Below are 23801 nucleotides of genomic sequence, written 5' to 3'. Positions count from 1 at the left end.
TACATCATATACTTTGTTTTATATTTCGGTCTGCTTATTTATAATAGTTAAGGTATAAAATCATCATCTAATGGCATTACTGCAGCTTGCCCTCTCCCTGCTTCTTTGATATAATCAACAACAATGAATACATAGAAGATTATTACATGGGAATGGTGAACATTACTCATCTGCTCAACCAAAAAAAAAACTGAGGTAAGGTTGTGTAGGTCAACTGACTCAATAGCTATGACATCATGATAGGCATAAACAAAGACACAGACATAGATACAGAAAACAGGGGTGCAACTTCCATTTGCTAAGATTCTGGATACTGATAAGGGTAACTCATTTAATATGCACATAATAGTTTAAATGCTACAAATGATGCTCCAGAAGTGTCTATGCAGTCTCTTGCATCATATCAGGTACATATCATGTCTCAAAACTGGTCTGCTAGGGATGCACAGGTATGAACATATCATAGTTCAATAGTAAAATCTACCAAAAGAACAATCTTTATGTGTGTGTGTGTGTGTGTTAAATCACACCCCACACGACTTGTGATCTCTAGTTACAAGTAATTATGTCTCCACAACCTCAACTTGGTTATCTTCTCAACAAGGTTTCATGGATAAACTTCAGCATGGAATGACTAAAAAATATCTTCCTTTTACTAATTTCTGAAGTGTGGATTTCCATAACACATAATAGGAGACAAATTTAAGCTAAATACCTTCGGGGGGGTAAAAGTAGGTAGTCCATCATCCTTTATTTTCTTCAGAAGTTTCTTCGCAAGATTTTGAAACCCACCAATATCATTTATCCACTACAAATCGGTAAAATCATATGAGAGGCATGCATTAAACAGTCAGCATGAAACTTAAAAAAAAAAAAAGAACATTGGTAACTACAAGGTCTATCTTGCTGTACCTATAAATCATGATTTGGAAGCAGGAATAACAGCTTAGTTATAGTAAATAACTTTGATTTCAACAAAATTTAATTATTAGTATGACAAAGTGTGGTATTACAATGCATGCAAAAAGTAAAGAAATGAACTACTACAATCACCCAAGTAACTTTTGCTTTATACAAAAAAAAAAAAAGAATAATTTTATTGGAACAGAAGACAAATCCCCCTTTCTAGTAACAAATAAGAAATGTGTATTAATGAGAAGTGCATGCACATTCCTTGCTGGAAATAAGCAATGAAAAGTACACAAAGACCATAAAATAACCTTTATTATACCATAATAGTATATCTAGGCCTTAGGTGATGTTTGCTGGAGAACAGCAGCAGAAGAGGAAGAAGAGGAGAAGAGAAGAAGTTTGAGAATGGGCAGCAGTGATAATTCAGCCGGTCCTAGAAGTTAACATATATATTTACAATAAGAGATTACATGAAAGGACTAGAATGCCCCTGATTAGTGATGGGAGACCTAGACATAATAAAGAAAAAATAAAACAAGTTTAGGCCCAACACTCCCCCTCAAGCTAAGCATGGATATCAGTCATGTTTTGCTTGCCAAATAAGCCTAAGAACTTCACTGAAGATAGTCCTTTTGTCAAAACATCTGCTACCTGCATCTTAGAAGGAGTATAAGGAATGCAATGTTCACCCGAGACAATTCTCTCTCTAACAAAGGAGGGTCCTAAGCCATAACAATTCAGCAACACCATGAGCCATAACCCGATATTCAGCTTGAGAAGACCATGAGCCTTAGTCCTATCATGTTGTACTGGGTTATTTGCAATGTTGATGGCAGCCTTATTGTCACAATACAGCTTGAGAGGACACCCAACTTTTATCCTGAGCTTACCAAGGAGGGTCCTAAGCCATAACAATTCAGCAACACCATGAGCCATAGCCCGATATTCAGCTTCTGCACTTGATCTAGCAACCACATTCTGCTTTTTACATCGCCACGTAACCAAATTCCCTCCAACGAATGTGCAATATCCAGAAGTAGATTTCCTATCTCCAATAGAACCAGCCCAATTTGCATCAGTATATGCCTCGATTTCAATTTTATTGTGCTTTTTGAACAAAATTCCTTTTCCCGGGCATGTTTTAAAATACCTGAGGATCCTTTCCACTGCTTTCATATGAGGAATCTTTGGAGAGTGCATGAACTGGTTGACAACATGCACTGCATAAGCAATATCAAGTCGAGTAAGATATCAATATATCAATTTTCCTACCAGCTTTTGTTATCTTTCTTTATCAGGGTAGTCCTCTCCAACCAATTCCTGTAGACAATGATTCTGCTCTATTGGAGTATCTGCAGGTCTACTCCCCATCATACCTGTCTCCTCTAGAAGATCAAGGACATACTTCCTTTGACATATATAAATACCCTCTTGTGACCTTGCAACCTCAATTCCAAGGAAGTATCTCAAATGGCCTAATTCTTTGATCTCAAATTCAGATGCCAAGAACTCCTTCAGTCTTTTTATCTCTTCTAGATCATTTCCTGTAATCACCATATCATCCACATAGACAGTAAGTGTTGTAAGTCTACTATCCTTTTTCCTTATGAACAAGGTATGACCCGCACCACTCTTAGTGTATCCCACTTTCTTCATGGCCCCACAGAGCCTTTCAAACCAGGCTCAAGGGGATTGCTTAAGACCATATAATGCTTTCCTTAGTCTACATACTTTCCCACCAAAATCATAACCAAGTGGAGGATTCATGAATACCTCCTCATGTAGATCACCATTCAGGAAAGCGTTATTCACATCCAACTAATGTAGTTCCCATGAGAAATTTGCAGCTAATGACAATAGAACTCGAATTGTGTTAAGCTTTGCAACTAGAGCAAAAGTCTCCTTGTAGTCAATCCCTTCCTTCTAAGTAAACCCCTTCGCACTAGCCTAGCCTTATATCTTTTAATGGACCCATCGTCCTTATGCTTCACAGTGAACACCCACTTACATCCCATAGTGCTCTTCCGTTCTGGTAGATACACTAATTCCCAAGTCCTGGCCTTCACTAAGGCTTTCATTTCTTCATTCATAGCCTCTCTCCATCTTGGGTCAGACACTGCCTCTGAGCACCTAGCAGGGACATGAACAAAAGACAGAGCAAACATAAAGGAATAATAATGAGGAGATAAACATAAATAGGAAACGTATTCAGCAATGGGGTATCGGGTAGTACAAGAATAGGTAGGCTTACGAAGAGCAATGGGAAGATTCAAATCAAAAGTATGAGTGATAGGATTACCTAGAACCATTGAGACAGATTGATTCGAGTCCGATTGGTTGTTGCCATAAGTTGGAGGATCTTTTTTTCTTCTTCTATAGGGAATTCTTATATCTCTTTACTACCTATTAGTGTTATCAGTCACATCCTCAACATCAGGAGCGGTAACAGGTTCAGTGGGAGTCCCAATGGATTCAACTAGGTAGTCAAGAGCAGTAACAGGTTCAATGGGAGCCACTGGATTCACCTTGGCTGCTAAAAACGGGAGGATCAGGAGGAGAAGATGAAAGACTTGAGGCTGAAAGAGGCACAAAAAAAGAGGGAGAAGAAGAATCCTCTTCCATCCCACTAGTCTCCCCCTAAAGAGGATTCCTAGAAGACTAAAAATAGGACTGAGACTCGGAAAACACCACATCCTTGGTGACATATTTTTTCTTGGTAACTGGATCATAGCACTTATAACCATTTTGTGTGGGAGAGTACCCCTAGAAAGACCCCTTTAGTAGCCCCAGGATCCAACTTAGTCTTCTTAGGATCCTTGACATGAATGAAGCACACACAGCCAAAGACCCTAGGAGGAAGAGGAAAATCTGGAAGGTTAGGACAAAGGACAGAGAAAGGAGTTTTCATACCCAACACCCTAGATGGCATCCGGTTTATCAGATACGATGTTTTAAGGACTTCTTGAAACCAATAGTGCTTAGGAACCTTGTGCTGAAATAGTAAGGCTCGAGCTATCTCCAATAAATGTTTGTTTTTGTGCTCAACAACCCCACTCTGTTGAGGGGTACTAACACAAGATGATTGATGTAGCATGCCTGCATCCTCCATGAATAGATTCAAGGAGCTTTCAAAATATTCAGTAGCATTATCTGAACGAAATTGCTTAATTTTCATGCCAAACTGAGTTTCAATCATTTTACAAAATGCCATAGTTATTTGTGGCACTTCATCACGTCCTTTTAACAAGTAGATCTATGTGCATCGTGAATAGAGATCAATAAAACTGATAAAGTAATGAAAGCCATCTATAGAAATAATAGGTGAAGGGCCCCAAACATCCCAATGAACCAAATCAAAAGGAGCTTGAATTTCATTACTAGAAATTGGATAAAGAGTTCTATATTGTTTTGACAATTGACACACTTCACAAACCAAATTCTGACTCGAAGCACACTTGAGCAACTTAGGAAACAATCCTTGCATGGACGAAAAAGGTAAATGACCTAGTCTAGCATGCCACAAATGTAACCTAGCTATTGACTCCTCATTAACCCAACCACTAATAGTAGATGATTGTAAGGCTGAACTGATGTCTACATCAAAATAATAGACCTCCGGACTCATGACCACTCCCAATCGTTCTCTTCATCAATCTGTCCTGAAAGACACAATGAGTAGGAAAGAAAGTTATGCTACAGTTTAAATTCTTGGTAAGCTTAAAAACTGATAAGAGGTTGGAAGCAAGACTAGGAACATGTGGAGAGGGAACCATCAGCAACTCTTGTCTTATCTTGGCAGACATCAAGTGATAAGAAGAAAATAAAGAAGACATGTGTGCCATGTGGTCAATAGCACCAAAATCAATAATCCAAGAAGTATACTCCATAAGACTAGTTACACTGTAAGCAGAGACAATACCTGATCTTGCAAGAGAGGTGGAAGCAAGGGAATTGTTTCTTAGACGAGCCATGGCCCGGCTAAGGATATCTACCTCATCAACAATGAAATCAAAGGAACCGGATGTGTGGGAATTAGTAGTTTGTCCCATAGCAGGAGGTGCAATTGTATATGTGCTCATTGGAGTCTCACCATTGTTGCTTATGACAACATTCCCACTTGCTGTTTGACTCCTCTAAGGCTTCTTGTCTTTCCTTAATGTAGCTGGTTTCAGATGAGGATAAAGAATCCAACAAGTCTCTTTCAAATGTCTGTCACCTCTACAATGAGAGCACTTAAGATGCCTCTTGTCTGAATGCTTGCCCCCTTTTTGGGTTGAAGAAATCAAGGCTGAATGTTCAACAGGTTGTACTTGGGTGTCAACTTGCATCTCTTTCCTTCTAACCTCTTCATTCCTTACAAGATAGTAAACATGATGTAAATCTGGAATTTCATCCCTTCCCAAAATTTGGGATCTTATGCTCTCATACATCAGATCTAGGCCAACCAAGTTCTTCCCATAGTCCTAGAGTTGCAAAGTAAGTTGCAACAGACATATCTCCTGGTCTCAATGTAACAGTATCTTGGGTTAGCCTATAAATTCTTGCATTGTTCTTTCTCTGTCAATAGGTTTTAGACACCGTCTCCCAAATCTTAGAGGCAGTAGGGAAGTGCTAAACAGTCCTAGCCACTCTTCGAGTCATTGAGGCAAGCAGCCAGGCCATAACAGTAGCATTTTCCTTATGCCAGATTGAATAATCAGCATCATCCTCTTTAGGTTCCTTCTTCTGTCCATCTAAATAACCCATAAGTTCCCAGGAAGTAATGAAAAGCTTTGATGAAATAGACCATTCTCTGATGTTGTATTCATCTAACAACACACTGGTGATATGCAAGCTATGCAGATTTGGGTTTTCCAGGTTTGAAGACCTCCCACCAGTCCTATTGTCCTTAGAAGACACTTCACCTGATATTGAAGACATATTCCTTCTCTTACAGTAACCACAGATGAAAACACAACACAAGGAACTAGGTTTCAGATTTACCGAAGCTGTTACAAGGCTGAAGACACTCTCCATGACTGTACTGAAGCACTTCTGAGCTGAAAACAACACCACTTGCGGCTGAGCAGATTCTGGACTGAGAACACCACCTCTGTAACTGTACTGAAGCACTTCTGGGCTGAAAACAACACCATTATGGCTGAGAGCATATCCTGGACTGAAAAACAGCACAATTCTGGAGGTTGAACCTGGACTGTGTCCACCAAGCAGATTCTGGACTGAAAACAGCACCACTTCTGGAGGTCGAACCTGGACTGTCACCACCCCTACGGTCTGTTCAATCTCCCAAACACCAACTAGGACTGTCTACTCAGTCCTTCAACCTAGATCTATTCTACAGATCTCTCTAGCAGATGAATGGATACTAACTGCTGCAGAACTACTAGTAGGGCATAAAGCTTCTAAGAAAAACTCCCCTTGGGCCCTACAGCCAATAGAAACCCTAGATACAAACCTTGCTGTTGTCTACGGTCAGTCCAAGGGTTTCTTCACAGTAGCAGAAATAAGAGAGAAGGAAAAAAAGAATAGAGAAGAGGGAAAAAAAAGAAGGAAGCTAGCTGTAACCAGTCAGGCCGAATGGTGCTCTGATACCATGTTTGCTGGAGAACAGCAGCAGAAGAGGAAGAAGAAGAGAAGAGAAGAGAAGAGGTTTGAGAATGGGCGTGATGATAATTCAGCCGGCCCTAGAAGCTAACATATATATTTACAATAAGAGATTACATAAAAGGACTAGAATGCCCCTGATTAGTGATGAGACACCCAGACATAATAAAGAAAAAATAAAACAGGTTTAGGTCCAATAACTAAAGGCCCATAATAGACTAAGGAACTTAAACATAAAAGTTAAACTAAGCCAACCAACACTTAAACACGTGAAATACCCCTAATATCTTTCTAAACAAGGTTTAAAATGTCAATTTAAAAACAAGGTTATTTGGGGAGGCTGTCAGTTTCTTCTGGACATCAGTTTAGATCTTGCTGCTTTTGTGTTTCTTGTTTGAACTGGGTAGCCTTGCTGTTTGATCAACCAATGTTAAGATGATATAAGAGCAATGTCAAGGGGATTAATCGCCAAGGTATTTTATAGATGGTTCTGTTGGATACTTTTATATTCTAATTTTCTTTGAGGTTATAATAATAAAACCATTATTAAACTAAATTATTCAGTTTGTGAGTTGAAATACTAGTTCCTTTTTATTATTTTCTTAGCTATTAGGACTCAATCAAGATGTGTTCTGTCTTGAACCCTCATAGACTTTAAAACCAGATCTGATAAGCAAGGAAGAACTCAATTTTTGTCCAATCAACACATATTTATTATTATTATTTTCTTCTTCTTTTATCCACTCTCTTCTTCTTTTCCTAGGATAAAAATTTAAGGGTTCATCCCTTCTATTTTCTGAATTCTGAAATTTCTTTTCTTTCTCCCATTTTTTTGGGAATATCTTGATTCTCTATGTTTTAAACGAAGATTATACATTTTTATGAAGATTATAGACAATTACTAGTGAAAGATGATTTCTACTTGCCATGATAATCACTAGCAGGAAATTTGGGTAAGAAGCAAAATGTGGTTGCTATAATTAGTGTTGAGGCTGAGTACAGAGCCATGTCTCATACTATTTGTGAATTGGCATGGTTAAAGCAGTTGTCACCGGAGATTAGTGTGACAGTTTCAACTCCTATAAAGCTGGTTTGTGACAACCAAGTACAATTCATATTTCTTCCAATCCAGCATTTCATGAAAGAACCAAACACATAGAAGTGGATTGCCATTTTGTAAGGGAGAAAGTTGTAAATGGAAAAATTGCTACACCCTATGTGAAATCTGAAGATTAGCTGGCCAACCTCTTCACCAAAGAATTAAGCAATGTTCGGATGAAACACATTTATAACAAGTTGGAGGTTTATGATAATATATACTCCAACTTGAGGGGGAGTATTAAACCAGAGTTTATTATGTCAATAAGGTTACATTAATCTTTTCCTCTTTTCTTTCTTATTATATATTCTTTTATTTGAATAGAGGCACAGTTGTAATTTTACTTCTCATTACATTATAATAAAATAAAAGTTGGGTGGAAGTTGAGATCAGTTTGGTTCAATCTCTTTGCTCTTAGCCCTTTTCTTTTTACTTCTCCTTCTCTTCTACTTTTTCTCGACTCTAAACAATTCTAGCTGGTTTCTAGTGTAAATTCTTATTCACTAAAATTTTCAGATCTGATCACAGATTCGATCCATTTCCATCCCTAATGGAACCTGCTCAATTGCTACTCCTATCCATGAACTCTAAAGGTGTTAAATTAGGATGATTACATGTAAAAGGAAGAAAAAGGGCAATATAAAAGTAATAGCTTTTAGGCATACATGGTTAAATAGAAAAATAATAACTGCAAAATCAAGAGCAACTATGACCATGCACTCAAACTAGTCAAATCCTTAAGAATATGAAATGCCATGAAGGTCAAACAAAGATGAAAATTAGTTATGAACTTGCTTTTCCTTGAACAACATTGGAAACAACATAACATTATTTCAGTGAAATGGAAGCATGAGCCAGATGAAGAATTAAAAGTAAAATTACAGCCTCTACATGCGTAAAAATAATGGTGTACATCCAGTACGGAAAGAAAAGGTTTTCCTTGTCACTAATTCAGACTGTTTTACCTTAGAGATTGATCGGTCATATGTTCGCGACCTAAGAGCACCATAAAAATCCAAGGCTGCCAAACCACAAAAACAAAAAATGATACTTTGTCCATATATTTTAGCCATTGTTCAGTAACTAACCAAATAAGATATGTGAAAGCATGACATAATATTACAGACTATCCATATCAGAATATACCACAGATCCATGATATGGATATAGACAGACACATAGGAAACAGAGATATAACTTTATTCCTAAAATCATGGACATGGATACAGGTACAACTATCCCATGTAATATGCTTTGTATCATATGTTTCAGTTTTTAAGCTAAAGGTCAATTCTCAAGATTTATGACTTACAAATTTAATTAATTTCCAACATCTAAATTACCTAATGTTGGTCCATTGTATCTAGGGTCTTGGGAGGGGTAGACTGGTTACAGTCCTAACCTTTGGCATTTTTTTACACAAAGTGGAATCCATCAGACTCAAAGTCTCAAACCCATGTTCTCATGCTTTCCAGCCTGAAATTTTACCATTACACCAAGTAATGGACCCTAATTAAATTTCCAGCATATATATTTAGAGTATAATTTTTTAAAGCATACCATTTTACATATTTTAAAAATGTTCATTTTATACTAAGAATGTAAAGTTATCCAGCTATCATAGCCGGAGAAACCATGTTCACTGATCCCCTTGGATCACTTTTTGCTCTACAATTTGTATTGTGCAACCCATGGTTCCAATATTTGGCCGATATATCAGGAAATTTTCAAATTTCATTGAGAGAAGATATATTTAAAGTTTAATTTTAGAATATTATTGATGATAAAAAAATTGGAATGTTATTAAAAACAAAGAAAAAGCAAAATCTTCCAATCTCTCCTCTTGACAGTCGACCCAAGATATACTTCCATTCATTAACAGTCAACATTACAACTATACCCCCTGTCACATAAGCTGAAGATAGAATAGAATAAATAATAGGGAATAAGACAAATCTGCCCCTGCCAACTAATTTTAACACTCCCCTCAAGTTGGAGCATATATGTCATAGAGTTCCAACTTGTTACAAATGTAGTCCATCCTTGACCAACCCAGACTTTTGGTGAAGATATCAGCTACTTGGTCTTCTGATTTGTTATATGGTGCAACAATATCCCTAATTATTATTTTCTCTCTCACAAAATGACAGTCAACTTCAATATGTTTGGTTCTTGTTGAAAATTCAGTTAATGGGCCAAGACCTTTATGGGCCCATTTTTCCTTTCGTTATTAGTTATGTTTTAGTTTAGTTATTGGGCCTAAGCCCACTAATGCTCTTTTATTATTTCTTTAAGTACTGGTCCCTTTGTTATAGCCACCCTATTAAGAGCTAATTAGTCATTGTTCACATTGTTCACATCAGTTAAGTATAAATATAAAGAGAAAATGCAGCTAGAGAACCTTTTTGCCTCTCTTCTCATTGCTCTCTCACATCTTCTCTTCTTTTTCTTCATCTTTCTCTTCACAGCTCATTCTTTCCATTCTTCTTTTTCTTTTTCTTTTTCTTCTTTTCTTGTTTGGGCACGCACATATAAGACAACCAATTGCGCCAATTAGAGGAAGTGATATGTTACACATTGAAGGGGCTAGAAGACCTCAGGGTAGACCAAAAAAGGCATGGGTAGAAGTAGTAAGAAATGATTTAAGCACTAAAAATTTAGCAGTGGAGGGTTGACTCCACCACATGTTGCCCCATGCTTTTTTAGGCGCCAGCGTGGGAGGGTTGATTCTAATTTTCCTCATGCGCCAACAGGAGAGCCCATGTCACTTCCAATCGATCCAATGCTTTAGATTTAGCAGATACAGGTCGAGGTATACCTTCTTCCACCACTGATGAACCTACTCTCATTGTTGATACTTCTCCTATTGCTGTTACTCCTGCACCTAATGTTACTAATGATCTTCCAATTGCCCTCCGCAAGGGGAAGAGGAAATGTACTATCTCTACTGCTCATTGTATTTCACATTACCTCTTGTATAATGCATATTCATCTTCATATCGTGCCTTGTTATCTTCTCTTGATTCTATATCTATACTCAGGAATGCTAGTGAGGCTCTCTCTAAACCTAAGTGAAAGGCAGCTATGTAGGAGGAAATAAAGGCATTAATTGATAATCAAACTTGGGAGATAGTTGATTTGACTGATGATAAGGAAATCATCAATTGTAGATGGGTCTATACCGTTAAATATAAGGATAATGGTAGCATAGAGAGGTACAAGGCAATAGGTTTTAAAGGGGCATATACAAACCTATGGAGTGGATTAGTTGAAGACCTTTGCCCTTGTGGAAAAGATGACATCAGTTTGGGTTCTTCTATCATTGGTTGCTGCCTACTCCTAGCCCCAATTTCAGTTTGATGTCAAGAATGCCTTCCTCAATGGAGAGTTGTAAGAGAAGGTGTATATGGCCTGAAATAGTCACCTAAATCATGGTTTGAAAGATTCAGGGGAGCTTTAATCCATTTTGGGTATACACAGACACAATTTGACCATACTGTGTTTGTGAAGAGGGGGACTCTAGTAGCAATTTTGATAGCCTATATTGACGACGTTGTCTTCACAAGCAATGATCTAGAGGAGACAGATGTGCTCAAGAAGTCCTTGCAATAGGAGTTTCAAATCAAGGACTTGGGAGAAGTGAGGTACTTCCTGGGAATAAAGTTGCAAGATCCTGACATGGTATTTTCATCTCACAACAAAAGTATATTCTAGATCTTTTATAGGAACAGGGAAACTTGGGGTGAAACCTACCGATACACCCATTGATGAGAACCATAGAATCAGTGCATCAAATGGTGAATTGGTTAAGGATGTAAGGAGGTATGGGAGATTGGTGGGAAGATTGCTATATCTTTGTATGACACATCCAGATATCTCCTATGCAGTAAGCCTGATAAGTCGATGTATGCATACTCCACGGACTACCCATTGGGAAGCCATAGACAGGATCCTTGCTTAATGAAACATCCTAGCAAAGATGTGTTATTTGCTAATGATGAACATACGAAACTAGAATCATATACAAATGCAGATTAGGTAGGATGCTTAGATGACAAGAGATCCACACTAGGATTCTGAACTTTTTTTGGAGGGAATTTGGTTTCATGTTAAAGTAAGAAACAAACAATGGTGGCCAGATCTAGTGTAGAATCAGAGTATAGGTCCATCGTTCATGGTGTTTCAGAACTCCTCTGGCTCAGGTTTTTACTAAGTGAGATTAGAATTGATGCAAAACCTATGATGTTATATTGTGACAATCAAGCCCACTAGTTGCTCTTTTATTATTTCTTTAAGTTGTGGTCCCTTTGTTATAGTTGCCCCCTATTAAGGGCTAATTACTCATTGTTCACATTGTTAACATTAGTCAATTATAAATACAAAGAGAAGACACAGCTAGAGAACTTTTTTGCCTCTCTTTTCATTGCTTTCTCACTTCTTCTCTTCACAGTTCATTCTTTTCTTGCTTTTACAGAATTTTATTTTCTTTCTTGAATTTCTACTGTTCATTCATGAAACACCAGATTGGAAGAAATATGTGCAGCAGCAAGGTTCCCACACAAGAAATACAACAACCTATAATACATTTTCTATCCATTGGGGACCCTACCCAATCTGCATCTGAATATCCCTCTAGAGATATGTTTCCCCCTTTCATATACAATAACGGCCTAGAGGACCCTTAAAATACCTCAACACTCTCACAACACCATCCCAATGAGTAGTTGTGGGATTTTGCATAAACTGACTAAGCACCGAACACAAAATGAGATGTCAAGCCTAGTAATAGTGAGGTAGATCAGCTTGCCTACAAGTCTCTTTTACCTTGTTGGGTCTTCTAATGGCTTCCCATGACTGTCATTCATCGTCACATTTGGATCCATAGAAGTCTCCACTAGATTGGATCCCAACAATCCGGTATCCTATAACACATCCAAAACATATATTTTATGTTGTGTGAGAGAGAGAGAGAGATTCCCCACTTTGACCGAGCAACCTCAATGCCCAAGAAATACTTCAACGTACCTAGGTCTTTGCTTTGAAAATGTTGCTTTAGGAATTCCTCTAATTCATTGATGCCATGTGCATCTCTACCAATAAGAACAATATCATCAACATAAACTGCCAAGATGATCTTCCAAGAGGAAGTATCCATGTTGAATACTGAGAGATCAATACTAAACTATTTCAAACCAAAGTCTTGCACCACACTGCTGAATCTACCAAACCATGCTCGTTGGAACTGCTTCAATCCATAAATACCTTTCTCTACCTACATACCTTATCTAACTTCCCCAAAGCAACACACCCAGGAAGTTGCTCCATATACATTTCCTCCTGAACATCATCATGCAAGAAGGCATTCTTGACATCAAATTGAAACAAAGGCTGGCCAAAGTTGTTTTAAGTCTTAATGTTGTATGGGCTGGGTTGTTACTTACTTCAATTCATATTTTTTGGACCTAATGGGCCTGAGTTACTCTTTTCTTTAATCTATTAATGTATACCCGCCCAATGAAGCGCAACCTTGTAATTTCCCATGTTTTTAAGTTACATTTAAATTCTATCTTGGGCTGGACAGAATTCATCTCCTGCCCCATTTTCTTATTCTTTTCTCTATTCTTCTCTCATTTTCTCTTCTTCTCTTCCTCAAAACACTTCATGGTATAAGAGCAATAGGAGTTTTTTCCTTAAGATTCAATTCTGTTTCCCTCTTCTCTTCTCTTTGGAATTCATTCTAATGAAACCCTAAGCAGCTAGTGAGTCACCAAGGAGTCTACATTTGTTTGTAGGGTTTCTTCCTTGGAGAAGAGACCAAGGGAACCCTAAGCATCTTTTGTTAGCATAAGAAGAAAGAGAGTAGTCTATGGACTGCTAGAGTGACCTGAGTTCCAGGTCTAGTTGTTGTACAACAGGAGAGGCATTGGTTGATGCTGGACAGCAATGTTCTACTCCAGGAGATATTCCACTAGAAAAAGTTCTGTAATTCAGTTCACAAAGACGTAGGACATACAAAAACACCATTGAACATTATGATCACAAATTTACAAATTCAAGTTCAAAATCTATTAACAGACAAAAGTATCATCGCATCTGCAAAACAAATCAAAGAATGAGATGGTTTTTCTTCTTATTTTGGTAGGAAGATTGACATACCTTGATTAGGAAATGTGTCCACAATTCTGACAACCTCGTCTCTAGATATTCCATCCTTTTCATACATTCTATATACAATATTTACAATGTCTTCACGATTTGGCTGCCTGATTCACAAAAAATGTTCCAGATAAGGGAAACAAATTTCATTGTACAAATGGAGACACATGCACACAAGTTGTCTATTATTATCAATAAATCATTTCATTATGACATTAACAACCTAATTGAACTACTCATGTTGACTATTTCTCCAAGAATAATGTATTATTATGGATAGAAATCATTGATAACCAGATGTATGAAGGTTTCAATATTGATCCACCATGATTTCTTTTCTCATTTCTACAAGAAATCATATTATGGGAGAACATGACAAGCAGTGCACAAATAGTCATTAATTATTAAGACGTGAAAATGAAAATTGAACTATGAAAATGTTCTAATGGCATTCAATGAACTGATTTTGAACAGACTAAAGGTTCTTCTTTATCATTTTTTTTCCTACCTCTATTGAACTCAACATCTAAGTCTCAAATTTTCAATATGCATTTTCAACAACTGCTACCACAAAGGCAAATAGAGAGAATAAAATGCATAAATTTCAATTTTTTATGACAAATCAAATAACAGAACAACATATTCCTCCCTACTACAAAAGAATCAATTAAAATTTAAATATATCACAAGAAGAAATATTTGATTTTTTTCACTAGTACTAATTTGTTACATTTAGTAGAAGATCAAGACTGTAATCAGTCTTGAATCCTAAAAGGTTTTAGGTTTGCAAAACAGAAGAGAAAGTGAGAGAAAGGAGAGAGAATAGAAGAGAAACAAGAGAACACAAGTTGTTGAAAGGAGGGACAGATTCTTACTGATATGCCGCCGCCACTCTCTTAATATTTATAGGTTATGTTTAGTACATAATGGAAAGGACACATCTGCCCTTGGTACTTACATAATAAATAAAGTAAATAAAAACTGAAATAAATAACAACTGAATTAACAAACTGACTCAAACTGACACTACTATAACTGAAACAAATAAATACACTGCTCTCCTACGAACACAGTGGGGACCACTGCAGTGGGGCCCACATCACTGTTCTCTACACTCCCCCTCAAGTTGGGAGTAGATATCTATCATGCCCAACTTGGATAGGTCTGTCTCTAACTTCTTCCTTGGTACAGCCTTGGTGAGGATATCCGCGAGCTGCATATTAGATGTGATGTACGGAAGACACACTTCTTGTGATGTGACCCTTTCTCGCACAAAATGTCGATCCACTTCGATATGTTTAGTTCTGTCATGCTGCACTGGGTTGTGGGCTATATTAATAGCTGCCTGATTATCGCAGTACAGCATTAAGGGCTTTTCATAGTCAATACCCAACTCTTCAAGTAGTGACCTCAGCCATAAGATTTCAGCCACTCCATTAGCCATTGACCTGTATACCGCTTCAGCACTGGAGCGGGAAACAACACTCTGCTTCTTACTCCTCCAAGAGACAAGGTTACCTCCCACCAGGGCACAATATCCAGAGGTAGACCTTCTGTGATCAACACTTCCAGCCCAATCGGCATCTGTATAGACTTCCACCCTCATGTGATTATTGTTCTTGAGCAATATACCTCTACCCGGGCATCTCTTCAAGTATGCTAATATTCTCTCTGCCGCAAGAAGATGAGAAGTTCTAGGGGAGTGCATAGTTGATATCCGGCCGAGTGAGGCAGAGATATAGAAGCTTTCCAACCAACCGTTGGAACATAACTTTGTCTTCAAGATGCTCCCCACCCTCTGCACTAATCTTGTGATTTTGTTCGATGGGTGTATCGGCCGGCTTAACACCCAACTTTCCAGTTTCCACCAACAGATCTAGAACATATTTTCTCTGAGAGATAAAAATTCCCTGCTTGGATCTAGCAACCTCAATACCCAAAAAGTACCGTAGTGCACCAAGATCTTTCACCTCAAACTCTTGATGAAGGAGCTGTTTGAGGGACTCAATCTCATGACTGTCATTTCCTGTCACCACAATATCATCAACATATACTGCTAGTAGTGTTAGAAAGGACTCCACCCTCTTGATGAATAGTGTATGATCTGACTGGGCCTGTACATAACCAAACCTTCCAAGGGATAATCTGAACCTATCAAACCAGGCTCTAGGTGACTGCTTCAAACCATACAATGCCTTGTTCAATCGGAAAACCTTCTTACCTGTCTCTGTATCATAGAATCCAGGAGGCAACTACATGTAAACCTCTTCTTGTAAGTCTCCATTCAGAAAGGCATTTTTAACATCCATCTGAAACAGAGGCCAAGAATGATTTGCTGCAAGGGATAACAAAACTCGAATGGTGGTCATCTTGGCTACTGGGGCAAAGGTCTCCAAGTAGTCTATACCATAAGTCTGAGTGAACCCCTTTGCAACCAGCCGGGCTTTGTACCTTTCAATAGAGCCATCAGCATTATGCTTCACAGTGAACACCCATCTGCATCCCACCGGTTTCTTTCCTTTTGGTGGGTCAACCAGTGCCCAAGTATTATTCTTCAACAGGGCATCCATTTCGACTTGCATTGCATCTTTCCATTCTAGAACTGATAAGGCTTCTTGCACTGTTCTTGGAATAGGGACATCGGCAATGGAAGTGAGATAGGACCGGTAAGATGGTGATAGACGATCATAGGATAAGAACTATGAGATGCTGTGAGCTGTAGAAGTGGTGCAATGTCGTTTCCCTTTGCGAATGGCAATAGGGAGATCAAGGTCATCCATAGGAGGGGAAGTGGCAACAGTGAGAGGTATCTCAATAGGCTCTGGATCTGGAGGCGCAGAAGGAACTGGAGCTGGCCGGGACTGCCGAAGACTAGGATCAACCTGCCTGCATCGCCTGTGATAGACTCTCAACTCCGGCTCCCTCTGACCACCCTCACCACTACAACCTTCATTACCCGGTGGAATAGGTAAAGGAACAGCCCCACTTCTACCAGCTCTACTTCCACTCTCACTGCTCTCCCCCTGAGGAAAGAAACTCAAAATAGCCCCACTCTCACTGCTCTCCCCCTGAGGAAAGAAACTCAAAATAGCCCCACTCTCACTGCTCTCCCCCTGAGGAGAAACCCTAGGATAAAAGGGTGTCTCCTCAAAGAAGGTGACATCCATGGAGACAAACCGTTTCCTTGAAACTGGATCATAGCAGCAATAACCCTTTTGAGTTTGTGCATAACCAAGGAAAGTGCATTTGGAGGCCTTAGGTTCAAACTTGGAATGATGAGGCCCGAGAAGCTTAACAAAACAGGTATAACCAAAGGTTTTAAGGGGAACAATGGACAACTCCTCGTCTGGGTATAGAAGGGAAAAGGGAGTTCTCATATCAAGGACCCGGGAAGGAATTCGATTAATGAGATAAACTGCCGTGAGGATAGCATCACCCCAGAAGCGAAATGGTACATTGGAGGTAAACATAATACTTCTAGCCACCTCCAAGATATGCCTATTCTTCCTTTCGGCAACGCCGTTCTACTATGGTGTATAAGGGCAAGTGCTCTGGTGAATAACTCCATGGCTAAGAAGGTAGGAGGTAATGGCTGAGCAAAGTATTCCTTTGCATTATCAGATCTAAGGACTTTGATTTTGGTCCCAAACTGAGTGAGAACCATCTGATGGAAGTTTTGGGTCAAAGCAGGAACCTCATCCCGAGAACGCATAAGATAGACCCAAGAAAACCGGGTATGGTCATCAACAAACAGTAGAAAATATCTATACCCACCCATAGAAGAGATATGATATGGCCCCCAAACATCAGTATGCACAATATCAAAAGAGGAATTACTCCTTTTATTACTTAAAGAATAAGATGTTCTACAATGTTTGGCAAACTCACAACTCTCACACCTCAACTTTGATAACTCAACAGACTCAAATCAAGCAGGAAACAGACTCTTCAAAGACTTAAAAGACAAATGACCTAATCGGTTATGCCAAAGCATAACCGAACTCACAGACTGGGAAACAAAAGACTTCTTATCCACTGACTCCTCCCAACGAGAACTCTCTCCAAGCAGATAGATCACGTTCGTCTCACGGCCAGTCCCAATCACCTTCCTCGTCTTCAAATCCTGAAAAACACATCGGTCAGGGAAAAAGGTTACTGAACAGTTCATGTGTTTGGTAATACTACTAACTGAAAGCAGGTTAGTATCAAGCTTAGGAACATGCAAGACAGAAGATAAAGAGATAGTATTCGATAGCTTGGTGTCCCCCTTGCCTGAAATGGGAACAAGAGAGCCATCAGCAATGGATACTCTATCTCGGCCAGAGGACAAGTGATAAGAAGTGAATAAAGATGGCAAGCTAGTCATATGGTCAAAGTAAATGCAATAAATCAACTCAAATCTGATCTGAAATCAATCGGCATGCACAGTAACAGGCAGCCTATCAATCTGAGATGCTATTTTCTGAAATCACTATTGTGGGGCCCATTGCTGCGAGAGCAAAAATAGGGTTTCAACTGTAGGTCTGAAGTAAGTGCTCAGTTGCACTCTCCAAGCAGTCCGCACAAGTGGGACATGTCGTAGGGCAATATGAAACCCTAAAAACTAAACACCTTTGAAGAGGGGGGGTTCGGCCCAACAGTCAAACCCTAGAAACAAACTTAAACGCAGTTCGGCAAGCCAAACCCTAGAACAAACTTGAACACAGTTCGGCCCCTCTTTCTAGATAGGTCCAACCTATCTTGACTGATTGCAGTCTCTGAAACTCAATAAAAAAAAAACTTACTTATGTACTTCGGTTTACTGTCTTCTAGGGTTACCTGAACCCTAACCTTCGCTGCCTCTTCCTGATTACCAACTCTCTGCAAGCCGCGGCAAGTCTTCAACTACTGCGAACCTCTCCTGGTAATCTCCAAGATTCAGCCACCGAAAAACTTCTTCAAAGCTTCCAGCCCTAGCCAGTCCTCATGTGGTCGACTAGACTAGACACACATGAGAAGCCCTAGATAGGCTCTGATACCAAGTAGAAGATCAAGACTGTAATCAATCTTGAATCCTAAAAGGTTTTAGGTTTGCAAAACAGAAGAGAAAGTGAGAGAAAGGAGAGAGAATAGAAGAGAAACAAGAGAACACAAGTTGTTGAAAGGAGGGACAGATTCTTACTGATTTGTTGCCGCCACTCTCTTAATATTTATAGGTTATGTTTAGTACATAATGGAAAGGACACATCACCCTTGGTACTTACATAATAAATAAAGTAAATAAAAACTGAAATAAATAACAACTGAATTAACAAACTGACTCAAACTGACACTACTATAACTGAAACAAATAACTACACTGCTTTCCTATGAACACAATGGGGACCACTGCAGTGGGGCCCACATCAGTGTTCTCTACACATTTTATAATTTAATACTTTTGAGGTAGATCTCTTCTTTGGGACATGTTATTTTTTTGGTTTGTTGAAATGTATCTATTTGTGATCAATGGAAGCTTTTGAAGGTGATCACAAGTTAAGGGGAGAGCTTGGTGTGACTACAGGAAGAGTGGGAGAGATTCCATGTACCCAGACTACCACTATATAAAGGTAGGTAGAACCAATTATATAGAACAGGCAAAATCAGCATGCATGGCTATTGGTGCGAGAGGCAAACTCAGGTACATAATAAAGATCATTAAGGAGTCAAACCCTTTAGGTACCTCCTATGGCAATCTCCAAGGTAGCTCCAAATGTTATATTCAAATAACCGTTGTACTACCACAATTTTTTTAGTCTTAGTTCAATAAAATAAGAAAAGATATGCATATTGAATTAATTCAGTAACATCCATGTACCAATAAAACTTTTCCATCCTTCCATCACGAATCAGAGGAGCATAAATTGTTGAAAAATCATTTCCTGTAAAAATAATAGGAATTCTATGTGTAACATCTGATTCTCTCCAGCCTTGTCCAATACTAACTCGTGTAGGATTATCAGATAAATTCATCAGAGTTCCTACAACGATTTGATTGTTGACTGTCATTTGAGTGTTTCCTACATAGAACAGACAAAATATCATAAGAAACGTATATACAGAAGGAACATGGCTATTATTTTTTAGTGCTTCCAAGATGGAAAGAAATGAAACAAAAAATAACCCCCCCCCTATAAAACAACTGGTAAGTCAGCATTAAAAGATGCAATAGCATACATTTTTTGATAGTTTCTATGGGGTTGGCATCAATTTCCCAATCCAAATCAAAATAGAACTTACCAAATCTGCCTAGACCAGCATCAATATCATTGATCATTAAACAACTCATTTTTCCCTGCATTGATTAAAGGAGTATCAAACCAAACTGCACTGAAATCTACCAGTATTTAATCCTTTTTATTTCATTAACAAAATCCATTAGAAATATCTTCTACTCCTTTAGTGCATCTGGTCACAATGCAGCAGAAAAACATGGAATTGTAAATAACACAGATCAAGTCTGGTCAGAATGTCAGTATGAACATAGTAGCAAGTATGGTTAAGGCAGCTAGGTGAGGCAATAAGCATTTTGTCTTGGAAAGGTGAGATGATGCCTTAGTAACTGTTACAGACTGTATAATTAAAATAGGAAGATGTTACAGACTGTATAATTAAAATAGGAAGTAAATACTAGGGAGATATGATGTTACAGACTGTATAACTAAAATAGGAAGTAAATACTAGGGAGATATGATTTACCTTGATTGTAGGACAGATTTGTAGGAATTTGATTAGTCTTCTTTCCTAATATATTCTTTCCTAACATAGAAATTGTAACTTGTATATATACATACGAGATTGATGAATAATATAACAAATTCTTCTTCTTCCTCTGTTTACTCTTATTTTACATGGTATCAGAGCATCTAGTCTCTGCCTGCCCTTTTGTTTTAACTAAACAGTAGGTAGAGGAAAATTTCTGGGTGTTTCGGGTCACCTCCTTGGAGCAATCAGAGCATCTAGTCTCTGCAAAGTCCAGCAGTCAGCAGCCCTGCGCGTGTGTCTCACGCACCGCCTGAAGATTCTGCCACAGTCACGCGCATCGGCACGTGGAGGCACATCTGTCGCCGGAAATTTTTTTTCAGTCGTTGTCTTTTGGCTCGCCTCGTCCTGTATAGCATATATTTGTGTTTTGTTACGTGCATATCCATTCCGGTGTTTTCAACAGGTGTGCTCTGTTGATTTCCGGTGTTCAAAATATTCGGTTTATTTGAATTTTGAGATTATGGCAAACAAGAAATCAATAGTTATGGCGGATGTTATTCCAGTGATGTCAAAAATAACTAAGCATAAGCTTAATGGCTCTAATTATCTGGATTGGAGTAAAACTGTTCAACTATATTTGCTGAGTATTGCTATGGATAACCATTTGACTGATGACCCTCCTAATGATGACTCGAGAAAGTCTTGGTTGAGGGAGGATGCCCGTTTGTTCTTGCAGATACGCAACTCCATTGAAAGTGAGGTGGTTGGTTTAGTCACTCATTGTGGATTTGTTAAGGAATTAATGAACTATCTAGAGTTCTTGTACTCCGGAAAGGGGAATATTTCCCGCATTTATGATGTGTGCAAAGCCTTTTACAGGGCAGACAAAGGCGACAGATCTCTTACAAGCTATTTCATGGATTTCAAGAAAACATATGAAGAACTTAATATGTTGCTTCCGTTTAGTACTGATGTGACTGTTCAACAAGCTCAGCGAGAAAAGATGGCTGTTATGAGTTTTTTAGCTGGCCTACCTTCTGAATTTGAGACTGTTAAATCTCAGATTCTTTCCAGTTCAGAGATATCTTCTCTACAAGATGCTTTCAGTAGGGTCCTTCGTATAGAATGTTCTCCACCTGTTCAGCCTAGTAGTGCCCTTGTCAGCCGCAATAATACATCTGAATCAGGGAGACAACAATACAGGAGTGGTAGTGGTAGGTCAAGTAACCATGACAGGAATACTAATACTCGTGGACAGGAGTTAGGAGAGATAGTGTGTCATTACTGTCATAAGCCAGGACATATGAAGCGGGATTGCAGGAAGTTGCAGAATAAGAAAACTCAGTCATCCCATATTGCATCCACCATGGATACTTCTGAGAAGTCTGTTATGATATCTGCAGATGAATATGCCAAATTTGCTCAGCACCAAGAATCATTGAATCTACTCCTGTTACTGCCATCGTCGAGTCAGGTAAACCCAATACATGTCTTGTTTCCTTCTCTTCAAAATGGGTCATTGATTCTGGAGCTACAGATCATATGACAGGTAATTCAAGTCTGTTTTCTGCCTTTCAGTCACATAAATCTACCTCTCCTGTTACTTTAGCAGATGGGTCAACATCTTGTGTTATTGGGTCTGACACCATTAGTCCAACACTATCACTTCCTTTGTCATATGTTCTTAGTTTACCTTAGTTATCATTTAATTTAATTTAATTTCTATTAGCAAACTCACTCGTACCCTTAATTGTTGTGTCTCATTTTTTCCTGATTATTGTTTATTTCAGGATCTTACGACGAAGAAGATTATTGGTAAGGGACATGAGTCTGGAGGTCTCTACATCCTTGATACACAAGTTCCAAGATCCATAGCCTGTTCTGGAGTTGTAACCCCCTTTGAAGCACATTGTCGGTTGGGCCACCCCTCTCCATGTGTTAAAGCAAATTTGTCCTCAATTTCAGAATTTGTCGTCATTAAATTGTGAATCTTATCAGTTTGCTAAACACCATCGTCTTAGTTCGAGTCCTAGAGTCAATAAACGAGCTAATGCTCCTTTTGAATTAGTCCATTCAGATGTTTGGGGTCCGTGTCCAGTTGAGTCCAAAACTGGGTTTAAGTATTTTGTTACTTTTGTTGATGATTACTCTCGTATGACATGGTTATATTTAATGAAAAATCGTTCTGAGGTGTTTTCTCATTTTTCTGCTTTCTGTGCTGAAGTTAAAACTCAATTTAATGTTTTTGTACAAATATTGAGAAGTGATAATGCTAAGGAGTACTTGTCAGAATCCTTTCAAACTTACATGCTTCAGCATGGCATTCTTCATCAAACTTCTTGTGTAGATACACCATCTCAAAATGGGGTTGCTGAACGAAAAAAAAGACACCTTGAAACTGCAAGAGCTTTGTTATTTCAAATGAAGGTTCCTAAACCTTTCTGGGCTGATGCAGTTTCCACAGCATGTTTTTTGATTAACCGTATGTCTTCATCTGTCCTTCAGGATAAGACTCCTTATCATGTTCTGTTTCCAAATAAAACATTGTTTCCTATTGAGCCTAGGGTATTTGGGTGTACATGCTTTGTTCGGGATGTTTGTCCTCAGGTTACCAAACTAGATCCAAAATCTTTGAAGTGTGTTTTCCTTGGGTATTCTCGTGTTCAAAAAGGGTATAGATGTTATTGTCCTACTCTTCACAGATATCTTGTATCAGGTGATGTTAATTTCCTAGAAGATACACCTTTCTTTCCATCTATTGTCACATCATCTGGTTCACATCCTATTGAATCTGCTCCTGCCAGGCCTAAGCCTCCTACAGTACAGGTTTATTATCGGCGACCAACCCCTCCGGATCCATGTCCTGCACCAGCTCCTTCTTCGGCAGATCCAGTCTCAACTGATCCTGTTCCTTCGTCATCAGAACCAGTCTCTAATGATGATCTTCCTATTGCTCTTCGTAAAGGTAAGCGTAAGTGTACTTATCCAATATCTTCATTTGTGTCTTATAATCATTTGTCGTCCTCTTCTTGTTCTTTTATTGCATCTCTTGATTCTATCTCTGTTCCTAAGACTGTTAAAGAAGCCCTTTCTCACCCTAGATGGCGTAATGCTATGATTGAGGAGATGAATGCTTTAGAGGACAATGGTACTTGGACCTTGGTAAATTTACCTACAAATAAGAAGGCTATTGGGTGTAAATGGGTGTTTACATTTAAAGTCAATCCTGATGGGTCCATTGCCCGATTGAAAGCCCGTCTTGTTGCTAAAGGATATGCTTAGACTTATGGAGTGGATTATTCTGATA

The 23801-nt window shown here is 38.6% G+C and overlaps 1 protein-coding gene across 6 annotated transcripts in view; it reads right to left on the bottom strand.

Annotated features, from left to right (window-relative positions):
• LOC148843742 (P-loop containing nucleoside triphosphate hydrolases superfamily protein) overlaps nt 1-23801 on the bottom strand; it is a 94867-nt gene that overhangs the window by 16759 nt on the left and 54307 nt on the right. For all 6 annotated transcript variants that reach the window (XR_016102791.1, XM_088956477.1, XM_088956476.1 and 3 more), the window contains 5 exons: nt 20030-20084; nt 19608-19809; nt 13772-13878; nt 8581-8636; nt 716-808 (listed from right to left, as the gene is read on the bottom strand). Coding sequence is in view for 5 of the 6 variants with exons in the window: in XM_088956477.1 (XP_088812603.1) it covers nt 716-808; nt 8581-8636; nt 13772-13878; nt 19608-19809; nt 20030-20084 (513 nt within the window). In the remaining variant the exon portion in view is untranslated. The remainder of the gene's footprint in view (nt 1-715; nt 809-8580; nt 8637-13771; nt 13879-19607; nt 19810-20029; nt 20085-23801) is intronic.

Source organism: Nelumbo lutea, chromosome 8 (genome assembly GCF_056320005.1).
Source record: "Nelumbo lutea isolate HS-2025 chromosome 8, American lotus-T2T, whole genome shotgun sequence".
NCBI classification, from domain to species: Eukaryota; Viridiplantae; Streptophyta; class Magnoliopsida; order Proteales; family Nelumbonaceae; genus Nelumbo; species Nelumbo lutea.
Note: the sequence above shows the minus strand (reverse complement) of the source record. Positions and strands in the feature narration are given on the sequence as shown.